Raw genomic sequence first — 12,355 nt, forward strand, 5'->3', positions numbered from 1 at the left:
AGGGGGTGGAGGCCAGGTGGTGGGAGGGGGTGAATGCTGGGGGGGTCGTCGGACCTTGGCGAAGGGCAGGTGTAGTTACTAGGGAGCACTTGGGTGGTGGGTGAGTTCTGGTGGCGGATCCGGTTCTTAGGGGGTGGGGAGCAGCGGCAGGAAGGGGAGGAGGGGATGAGAGGGGGAAATCCAGTGGGATGGGAAGAGGGTGTCGAAGGACTCTAGATTGTCATTATTGGCTTGTACCAGGACTGTGCTGTTGGAGTAGATGGTCACAGTGAGGAAAGCAGCCTTCAGGCTTAGTCCAGAAGGAGTGTTAAACAGCTCGTTTTACCGGTACTAATCATATAGAGATGGTTAAGTGAAAAAGAACCACACAGAGTAGTTATAAAAACATGTATTTATTATAAGCACTCATTTACACATTGGTATATCTCCTACCCGTAGGTACAATCACAATACACACAATACTTCAATAGTAGAACAGGTAAGTAGTGCAAATACACAGACCATATACTAATAAAGTGGAATGCGAACTGCGACAGAAGTTGAGACTGGACCCAGAAGATGTCGAAGAGCCGGGGACCCAAGGAGCCCCCCATGGTAACTATCCAGGAACCCCACAAAGATTGTGTGCAGAGTGAAAACACATACAGATAACCCAATGCAAGCCAATGGGGTTGTCACGGTTACAGTTTTCGAGAAAAAGGGCCCTTTCCAGAGGACCCTGAAGAAACCCGGTTGAAGATGGAATGTTGGAGAGTCACTCTACCCATGGATACCCCAGGAACCAGGCTACCTATAAAAGCGAGGCCAGTTGCATAGGTGCGAAGTGACGTCAGAAACAGCCGTAGACTCCAATAGAGTACTTCAGTGAAGATGCTGCTGGCGAAAAAGGTGAAAGAGTCCGGTGGAATACAAGGGTGGATTCTTGAATAGGAGTACAAGCAGAGGGGACAGGGTATATGCCACTCAGGAGTGACCATGAGGCACGAAAGACAATGGCACAAATTACGGAACATGCAGGAGAGTTGATAGTGACCTTGTCGCTGCATTTTGGAGGACCAGGCGATGCTGTGGAAGACCAGGAGCCATTCATGAGCTGTCGCACATCAGAAGTTGATAGCCAGGGGGTCGGTGTCCAGCACCTGCAAGCCCTGGCAGCAGCAACAGACGGGGAAAATGAAGGAGGTGCAGTGTCTGGACCAGCAAGGTCCAAAGGACTCACCAAGTGCAGGAGTGTTAGAGCAGGCTCCGAGCAAGCAGAGGAGCCCACTGGAGCCAAAAAAGACCCTCAAGAGGACCCACATGCCGGAGGCACAGGAGCCGCAAGAGGATCTCGAACAGCTCGCCAATAATGCATGCCCACGGGCAGAGTATGCAGTGAGGACAAAGATCTTGATAGCAAGAAATGCTGGAGGCGGGGCTTATCAGAGCCCGAAGATTTCTGGAGAAGTGAATCAACATGCCTTTGCAACTGCAACTTAAGGCAGTGAACAGGGGTGCTGTTCCAGTGGTTCTGACGAGGAATTCTGGCCTCAAACTCAGTGAGAAGTCAGTGCAGGCCTCAAGGGCATTTCAGAACCACCATCTATGTTTCTGGGCCTTTTCGAAGTCCAGAGGACGTCAGCAGCAGACCTGTCAGCTTAGTTGCAGTGACTGCAGATGCAGGGGATTGACTCCTTCACCGCAAGGGAGATTCCTTTGGGTGTCTTTGATGCTCACAGGCCTGGAAAAAAACCTGGATGAAACACAGGCACAGATGACGCAAAAGACTGGCAAGACGATAAGACCAGGAGCAGCAGGTGTCTTCCAGATGCAGTCTCGTTTCGCAAAGCGAAGTCCAACGAAATAAAAAATGCCCAGATGTTAAAGATGAAGTGGTTTCAGACCTGAATGTTGTCCTACGATGAACCTGAAGAGCCACCCAAAGGTCAGTCCTTATGCACCTAAAGGAAAGGATTGGGGTGATTCAGGGGTCCCTTCTAGAGGAGGGGGTAGACAGAGGGGAGGATACTCCTGTGTCCTTTGTCCAGGCTCATGCCAGTGTGGCAGCCAATGACTCTCTGAACTTGTTCCAACTGGAGTATGCAAGGAGGGCACCAAATGTTCCCTTCAAAGCAGTCTGGTGGCACTGACAAGCGCTCCCACCCCAGCCCAATACACTAAGTCCTGTTTGGGAAGTGTTCACACCTCCCTGTGACTGGAAACCTATTGTTCTACCTTCCCCTGCTTGAGTCTGGCTCAGCAGCAGGAGGGCAGAATCGGGTCTGTGGTTGGCAGCAGCACTAGCTTGCTGTTAGACCCTGTAAGGCTGGTACCGGGAATACAGGGGGCTCTCTAGGGGAGCCCCCAGTACATGGGATCCTCTGTCAATCACTGGAATCAGTGTTGGGGTAAGATTCTAACATGTTTGATACCAAACATGACTGGTTTTGGTGTAGCCAATATATAGTTAGACATCTCGTAATTTACTTGATGTCTACTATATGTATTAAATGGCTCACCGAACTTACAAAGCCTGGAGAATCTGCTTCTTGGCTTGTAGGGGGTGTCCTGCTCATGCAGGGCACCCTCACATTTATAACCAAGCACCTTGCCTTCAGGATTGAAAGGCCTACCTTAGGGGTAACTTATAGGTTTTAAGCGCAGTGACCTCAAATATCACGAAACATATCTGTTGTGATAGGTGCTAGTACCAACTCACACAGGCTGCAATGGCAGGACTGTAATCACAGTTAGTGTGGGCTCTTATGTGTGGCACAATACATACTACTTTGAAAAGCTAAGGAAAAGTTAGATCCATGTAAGGGGTGGGGTAGGCTGGACCCTATTATGGAATAACAAACACAAAATGCCTCCACCCACCTTTTTTTTCCAAACCACTTATTTAGAACAATAGGGCAAACAAAAATTATTTTACGTTTGGCCTGGTATTTTTTTTTATATCTTTCTACTTCAGTATTTTTCAATTATTTTTTATATGAATTATACAGAAAAGGAAAGAAAAAATACATCCAATATATTTCAATGGGACCTGTACAAAACTATTTACAAGACAAAAATATATACATTTCAAATATACAAATATCATACATTCTACACATAATACACAATACAAAAAAAGAGAATAAATTGGAAAATAAATGTTTTCAATAGAGCTAATCTATAGCCATGAAAAAAGAAAAAGGGACAAAGTCAAAAAGAAAGAGCAAGACTTTAGTTGAAAAACAACTTGACAACTGGCCACAGCCAGTTGGAACGCTTGATGTTGTAAATTGCTCATTCAGATGTGCCGACGCATTTCTAGTCCAAGGAAACCAGTTCCTGGAATTTCATGAGGGCTTTGTCACTTATCTGTATTAAAATGCAGAAAAACAATAAAGTTTTTATTATTTCGCTGCATTCCTCTTTTATGTTAAAGTTGCACCACCAATTATTTATACAAAAAGTACCTGTCAATATCTGAAATCCAGGCCTCTTTCGATGTCTTCAGGCTCAGGCAAAAATCTGTACACTGTTGTGCTATTTATTGGGATTCAGGACACTAACGCCTACAAAGGGGAATGGAGCATACATTATAGCACTATTTGCTAAATACAATGTGGGACTTGTTGAGGGTAGGAAAAACAATTGTACCCTACCTCTCTTGGAAAGGATTAAATCTCAGTCACGGCTGTGTATCCACTTGTAATCCAATTTGTAAAGCGGAATCTGACGGAAGAAAAGTGGCCTCGTTAGACCCTTTTTGTCGATTCAGGAAATTCGCTTAAATACATCACCAGATACTTTATAAGAGCACATACCTTATTCTTGAAAATACACGAAGGACCTATTTTCTAATCGCTCATTCCTACACCCCCTCACGAGGCGCTTGAAGCGCGGATTAAAATGCACTTTCTGTGTCCTTTTATGGATTTTTTTAACGCGCGTGTCCTCAATAGTTGCACCTAAGGATGCAACAATCTTTGATGAATAAACGTGCAATAACAAATACACAGCGCAACTGCCGCTTGTGCATACGGCCGTTTCGCACGGCTACACAACAAGTACCTGTTTACAGCAACGCCGCCGGAACGGAATCACTCGATTCTGGTGTTGCAGGGGCCATCTTAGAACGCCCATATTAGCATTCTCATTAGTCACCCCGGGGATTATGGGACATGTAGTTTCTATTAATTGAAGAGGCTGTTTCCATTCTTATTGTGCAAATCGTCCCTCATCATGCGTGGCCCTATTTCTATGCCCACATTAATTATCCAGTTTTTGACCACCAAGCTGTTTTTTATTACATAAACATAAGTAAGAATATTTTGTTTACACCTGCTGGGTCAACAAACTCGCCTCGCGTGCCTCGTGTGGCCACCCTCAAACTACGAGCACATAGTGATTTCAAAAAACACATTGTTTGTAGCCAACAAATGGTTTTGGCTCATTGTTGGGAGACAACCTGAGGTTAAGAGATCGCCATACTACTACTGTGGCCAGTTGTCAAGTTGTTTTTCAACTAAAGTCTTGCTCTTTCTTTTTGACATTGTCCCTTTTCTTTTTTTCATGGATATAGATTAGCTCTATTGAAAAAATGTATTTTCCAATTTATTCTCTTTGCTTGTATTGTGTATTATGTGTAGAATGTATGATATTTGTATATTTGAAATGTATATATTTTTGTCTTATAAATAGTTTTGTACAGGTCCCATTGAAATATATTGAATGTATTTTTTCTTTCTTTTTCTGTATAATTCATATAAAAAATAATTGAAAAATTCTGAAGTAGAAAGGTATAAATAAAATACCAGGCCAAACGTAAAAGTGGTTTGAAAAAAAGGTGGGTGGATGCATTTTGTGTTTGTTATTACACTACATACTACAGCACATGGAAGACCCCTGGTGTACCTGTGCCCCGGGGACCTTAGTACCATGGACTAGGGACTTAGAAGGGTACACCAGTAGCCAATCAGGAAGGTACCCAAAGTACTTACCATAGTCCAATTTAGGGAGAGAGCACAGTGACTGGGGTCCTGATTAGCAGGATCCCAGTTAGATTGGTCAGAAAACAGAATAACAGCAGCAAAAAGTGAGGGTAAACATGAAAGCAGATCTTACTTCACTACACCTATGATCCTTGCCCAAAGGTCCAAGTGATTTCTTTGCTACCAACCAGGGGCGAGGCATAACCTTTGTCCCACCCAGTGGTCCCAAAACAGTAGTAGTCACCTTAGCCCTCTCTTGTGTGCTGACTAGGTAAAAAACAAAAAATTATCTACGTGTGTCCTAGCTTGCCATACGCCACTTACTGGTACTAAGGATCAGATGTAGTCTCTTACCCTCTGAAGGCAGGCTCCAGATGGACATCTGCCCTGTGGATTCAGCTGAACTTATAATAAATTATGGCATCAGCTCACCGATGTTTGCACAGATGAATCAGTTCGGGCAGGGGTCCTTGTCCTTCGGCAGCAGTCTAGCTCAATAAACCAATCTCTCCTATCTGGCTCACCAAAATGTTGCTCAGGACTTAATGCAAAGAAATGAAAAGACAAGAGGCGTTTAGCAAAAAAGGAACAAGTTGTATTAGTTAGATGCAGCAGCTTGGAGATTCTCGACAGAATACATATGAGGAAAGTATCTTTTTGGGGAAGGCGAGCCATAGGCCAAATGTGTTTTATTAGTGCTAATTGCCACGGACCTGTTTGTGGTGCACCTACCTATCTTTGGTCTTCATGAAGATATTCCCTGTGCATACGTTTATCTTTGGGTTAAGCGAGACCCCACCTGTGACCTGTTATTCGATTGCTGTGGGTGAATGTTGCAGGGCCTATCTGACCACATATCGCTGACTCAGGTTTAATGAGGAGGTCATCTTGGGTAAATCCGACAGCAATGGTATGAGTTCACTGGAACTCCTAAAAATAATATGGCAGTCGCTGGTGTCATTTTTAAAGACATGCACCATAGCTAGTGTACAGTTGTCATAGTATACATAGGTATTGTTTTTACCAATATTGACATGGTTATGCATTCCTAGATCATGACAAACATTGACATTGCTTTTACTGGTAACAACATTGCCGTTTGTACATTGATTATAGCATACATTGGCATTGCTACTGCCAATATCATCACTGTTGTGTACTCATGGATTATGACATATTTTGACATTGTGTTTATGAGCGTTTACATTGTCATATGTTGAAAGGTTTTGGCACACATTGACATTGCATTTATCAGTATTGTCATTGTCGGGCATTGCATCATATTTACCCATTCCAGTACTACGATCCATGTTCATTTGATGTCCACGATGTAGAAAGGACAACAAACACAATATTTATGAAATCCAAATTACAATGTACTTGCTGGTGATTTATGATGATCGGTATATCCACCTAACATATCACAATCTTTCTGATAATAGTCCCTTAAAAGTTGAGAGTCTAGTTGGAAATCGTCATAGTCACGAATAAGCATCAGAATATATATACTGCTGACATTTCGATCTCAATCGGGTAAATAGTATGCAAGACCGTCTTCAGGACTTAGTAATGAAAAGAAGCCAGTAGGACAGATTTCTGAGAAACCTAGCATGGTACATTAATACCAATAAATGGATGTATGACGTTACAACGCATACTTTTACAACGCCTACCTTTACAACGCAATGTTTACACTGCAACATCCATTACAACGCATGCCATTACAACGAATTCTTTAAAACTACCTTTACAACGCATTCCACTACAACGCATACTACATTTACAACGCATACCATTACAACGTATAACATTACATTGCATGTAAGGTAAGTGTTGGATAGTGTAGGTGTTAACATTACTATTCTAACTCCAGGGGGTGCAACAGTAGGGTAAGTGTTGGATAGTGTAGGGGTAAAAATTACTATTCTAACTCCAGGGGGTGCAACAGTAGGGTAAGTGTTGAATAGTGTAAGGGTACTATGTGTTGTAATGCTATGCGTTGTAATGGTATGCGTTGTAATGACTGCGTTGTAATGGCATGCGTTGTAGTGGTGCGCGTTGTAGTGTCATGCGTTGTAATAGTTGCGTTGTAAATGCATGCGTTGTAATGGATGTTGCGTTGTAAAGGTTTCGTTGTAATGGTAGTGCGGTGTAAAAGTTGCGTTGTAAAGGTTGTTTCCCCCAATAAACATATGTTCACAACAAATAAAACAATGGGTACACCAATAAAGAAAATCAAAAAATGGATCTTTTACCAAAGGTTTGCTGACGGAAAACACATAGCACCACAAAAAATAGTAGAAAGCTGAGATCACATTAGTGTATCTAATTAACCAACATCCTGGAAAGTACCTACAAAACAAGAGTGCAAAAAATAAACTGGATGCAACAACAGAAACTTAAGACACTTACCAAGGAAACAAATAATTAATATATTAAACTATGTCCCACCTTTGAATGGTCAATCTGCAGAAGGTTTTTGTGATTATTTTGGGTAAGTTGTACTTTCTACATCTTGAACTCTAAATGAACATGGATTGTATATATCATGTATAAGTATTGGTACATATTGCTGAATTACCATGTATAAATAAAAGAAAATCTTTTTCATAATTTACTTTGTGGTACGCCTTGTCACCAGCATGTTTGTTTTATTTTATTCAATATAGTTTGAATTCTTTTGATACCAACACAATTCAAAGTACATGCAAGTTATTCCTTAAGGAGCTCAGTATTTTATTAACTACAGGCCTTATTTCGAGATTGGTTGTCCCTTGGACCGCTGTTTCAGCTGTGGTGCTCTGAGCATGAAGAGCTCGGCTGTCCGACCGCTGTATTATGAGTTGAGCAGATTGGCTTTGGGAAGACCACCTCTGTACCATCACGACTGCCAGCAGACCGATGGCCGCCGGATTTGTGATCGGGGAAAAGCAGCCACCATAGGGTGGTACAGGAGTGCTTCACTGCCATGCGTATTACGAATTGCCTGCTCCACGAGCGGACTGAAGAGGTCCGACCACCTGCTTCAAGGTGGCGGTGATGAAGGATTTGGGGTGCGTACTCACCCCTTTCTTCTTCTTCCAGGCAAACACCAACATGGATCCCTGCCTCAAGGTCCCCGATTCACAGCAGGATCTTCACCCTTTGGATTACAACCCTGTGTGCGATGATATACATGTGAGACTTGTTCATACCATATGCCCATTGCCCGGACTGCCTACATATGGGCTGTATCTTGGTAAAAGATTGCAGTCGAATTGCACACACAGGCATTGATATATTTGGTAAAAGTACTCACCACAGCCACAGAATGCCTGCACCGTGGTCAACTCATAATACAGCGGTCTTTGGACCACCAGCGCCGCGGGCTGCTGGCTGGGATGGACACAGTTCTATGGCGGTTGGACCGCCAAACTGGTAATAAGGCCGTAAGTGTGTACCCAGTCTCCTGGGGTAATATTGGGTAGCCCTAGTGTGTGTTGTTCTTTATTTGGAAAGCATGCATAATCACAGTCACACTTTACAGTACAAGGATATGCATATTCTGTGCCACACTTACAGACCTATTTGTTGGCATAGATGAGCAGATTTGCCTACATTGTTGGGCAGAAGATGGGAGGGAAAAGAGGCAACTTGGAAAGGAGTGCAAGTGGGAGGGAACAGAAGCTACATGGACAGGGATTTGGGAGATGAACTGAAAACACAAACACTCATATAGAATGTTTGAACCCCCAAAATAAGTTGCTCTAAAAACAGGAGCAGTGGAAGGACATAAGTACTTGGTCCTTACTCCAGGGGGAGGGCCAAACACAAGAAGAGACACGAGAGCGAAGCTAAAGCTAACATATGGTAAGCTATGGGCGGGAGGTAGGACAACTGTATACAAACAAAATGTCTCACAGCTGTCTAGACTAAACCTAAAAAAGGTATTTTCTGTGTTACTCCCACAATAATAAGACAATAACTTAATCAAACACAAGACCACATAAAGGAAAAAAAACAATCTGTGCTGCGAGACAAAGCCCACCCATTCAATAACATTTTACTGGGTCCAGGGGATAAATGGGCTAATGCATCCAATGTTGGGCTCTTTAGACAAAAGTTTAAAACTTGGTGGATCCACACAGACTTTCAAACTACCTGGGTCAATAACATTAATACCAGAAGAGAGTTAGGTTGTAATAAACAATATTTATAACTCAAAAGTCAGTGTCATGAGACAAGTGTACCACTAAAGGCAGAAGATCGCAAGAAAGGGCTGTGTTACTAGCGGTAAGATGTACTCAAATGGTAAACTAGGATTTAAGCCAGGTCTCTTTCTGATTGCGTTGCTGCTGGAGAAAGGCTGCAGCATTGAACAGTGGAACCAATGTTTTTGTCGATTGTGCCTGGAATTATCAAGCTAAGTCTAAATGTCCAAAGTAGTGTTGCTGGAAGTGTTGTTACCTGCTAACACCACTGCCTGTAGCCACTAATTGGCCATGTTTGAAAATGAAGCACAGGGCGTCCAAACGCTCTCTGTAGAGTAAGAGCTTGCTGATGTACTCGCCCAGTAAGTCAGGGACTCAGTATTCCATGCAGGGGGATGGGTGAGCTGGGCCCAGGCCGGGGGTTCAATATTCCGAGGGCGCAGCAGAGAGCTGCCTGACTTAATGTTATGCAATCAGCAGATCTTCCATCACACTTGGTCTCAATCGGGTGCTGTTAAAGACCATGGGGCATATTAACAAGGGCTTTATCTCCGCTTTTTTTGGTTTTAAAAGCCAAAAAAGCAGAGATAAAACTATCGCCCTATTTACAAGAGGGTGGTAACATGCAAAATCGCATGTTAGCACCATTTTTCCTGACGCCTCCCTTTGCATCTCTAATGAGATGCAAAGTGGGCGTCACTGGGGTGTACAGCCTTGCAAATATTGCTGATGTGCACATCGCAATATTTACAAGGCTGCCGCAGCATTTTAGCAGACGATAGTTTTTGAACAAAACTGCTGTTTTCTCCAAAAACTAACGTCTGCTAAAATCCTGATTTACCCATCCCTAACATAGGGGGTGGATTATGCTGCTACGACCACAGGGTTTTATCAGCAAGGTTATCGCCCTTTTGCAGGGAGCATCGCTGGAAAGCCAGCCATGTTCCCTGCAAAACGGCGATTTCCCCCACTATCTCTGGAATTTTTATCGCCCTGGAGCAATGCGTTGTTGATAACGCGCTACCAGGGTGATAAATTCCAGAGATAGAAACGATGAATAACAAAGCGCTTAGTGCGCTTTGTGTTATTCGTCGCCGTTCCTTGCTGATATGCCCCTTTGTAATCAGCCCTTAATGTACCTCAGAGTAATTGCTATCACCCCATCAACCCTCTGCCCCTCTCCCATCTTCTTCCCATTTACTGCTGTCTCAATGCAATGACCCCCAGCCCCACAACAAACACCACATTTTCTTTCCCGCCCAGGGCACTGTCCCAGTCAATGTGATTTAAAGCCCGCCCTGATTCTATATTCAAGTATGGTAATTTCATCTTTCTTGCTTCCAGTGCTTCCAGTGGTCTTCTTTGCCCTCCTGTTCTCCTCCGTGGCTTGGGGGCTCCAGTGTCCACCTCGTTGTAAATGCACACAGGACAAAGGCAAAATTACAGCATACTGCAACGGCTATGGCGGGGTGGCCAGCAGAGTCACAAGCATCCCAGAAGGTAATATTGAGGTGTCATTCACACTGTTCTGACTTTTGAGTGATACGCGGCTATGGAAACCAGTGAGCACCACTGCACCCACATTCTTAATTTGTAAAAATAATGATACTTATTTCAGGGGCCCAAAGTTTTTCTGCGGGGCCCGTCATTGGTGCTTCTAAAAGTTTGGATTGCGGCGTCGTTCTGATTCTATGACATGCTATTTTTGTTTGTTCTATTCCTGCAACAGTTCTCTCATGTAACGTAACTGGTTCTATTGTACAGTGCTCCGACACCTTCGGGTAAAGTCCGCGCTTTATAAAAATGCATTAAATAAATACAAAATAAATAAAAATAAATAAAATACGAAGGTTGCCTAGGCCGGATTTCACCTCATGCCTCTTTCCTCCACTACCCTGCGCTTATCATCTCTTTATCTCAGTTTGGCACTAGTTATTAAGATCTGACTTCACAGAGCAACGTCCTCCAGTCTCCAGACAATAATGTGAGCAGCACTAGAGATAGGTTTTGGCGGCACCCACAAGTTGGGAACCAGCTGTACATGTTTTAATTGGGATTAAGTTGTGTGCTTCCACAAAAAGTGCGTGCCCTACACGCAGCTGTGATCGCTTTCTTTATTTATCCAGCTGCCTGAGCTTGAACCAGTTTAGGGGCACACACAATTGGACTGCTATTAAAATGTCTTAGATAACTAGATAATTCATGGTGTTTTTCTCTGGCACAAGCACAGATGGGAGTAGGTCAGTCGTTAACTTACATGGATTTTTAGGTCTGGCTTGTCAGTGCAATTGTCACGTGATCACCTTTGCTTCCTCTATTCGTCACTGTTTTCCTATCTTTCTCTTCCTCCTTCTTTTTTCCTGTTCTTCCGTTGTTTCTTTGTAGGTCTAAGTCCGAGAATGAATAATAAGTCGCCATTCAAAAATGAGGGCTGGCTAGTGACGTAGCAAATCTTGAGTTACGCTCCTGCAAGATACAATGAAGGCTAGGGGTGGGAGGAATCGGCAGAGTTTGATTTTGTGAAATTACATTAAAATTCCACAAGAGTCTGTGGAATTCTGCTCCAGGAAGAGTGGTCATTTGATGCTATTTTCTTAGCACAAAATGCTCCCTCCTGTCCAAAAATGGATGTGAGGATGCATTTTGCATAAGAAATAGCACAGCCAAATACCAAATGCCCTGGGGTGCATACCCCTTTGCACCCTTGCATACTCTTCAGTGATTACTGCAGAATATATAAGGGCGCTTAGTGGTATGCCCTGCCTGGCAGTGGTTTCTAAACAGGGCAGGAAGAGGGTGCAGTCCCTCTAGGTTTAAATACTATTGCAGATTAAAGTTTAAGTTCCCATCTCCCTTGTTATAGCGCCTCACCTTCAGCTCAGGCCCACAACACTGGAGTGGGCATGTTGGACCTGGCACTCTCTGCATGAGTGTGACTACAGGAGAACGTTCCCACTCTGACCCGTGTTGAGATCAGCAACAGTGAAATTCTGATAAGATGGATACCTTTTTCTTGGCAGGCAACTTTGCTGGTGCTTTTAATCACACTGAGACGGTGTCATTTACTACCACTGGGTGAGGGTTGCATTTTGAAGGTTTTGAATTTAACGAGGATCCTATAAGGTTATAGACCAGTTAAGTAGAATTAAGGGAGGTATACCCTATAATAGGATTGTACCAGATTTAGTAAGCATGTTCTTT

The 12,355-nt window shown here is 43.4% G+C and overlaps 1 protein-coding gene across 1 annotated transcript in view; it reads left to right on the plus strand.

Moving 5' to 3' along the window:
* Positions 1-12,355, plus strand: part of LOC147701234 (leucine-rich repeat-containing protein Bf66946-like) — a 230,295-nt gene that overhangs the window by 167,498 nt on the left and 50,442 nt on the right. Inside the window, exon 2 of the mRNA XM_086928602.1 lies at positions 10,499-10,654. Coding sequence (XP_086784728.1) covers positions 10,499-10,654 — 156 coding nt within the window. The remainder of the gene's footprint in view (positions 1-10,498; positions 10,655-12,355) is intronic.

This window comes from Lissotriton vulgaris, chromosome 7, assembly GCF_964263255.1.
Source record: "Lissotriton vulgaris chromosome 7, aLisVul1.2, whole genome shotgun sequence".
NCBI lineage: Eukaryota > Metazoa > Chordata > Amphibia > Caudata > Salamandridae > Lissotriton > Lissotriton vulgaris.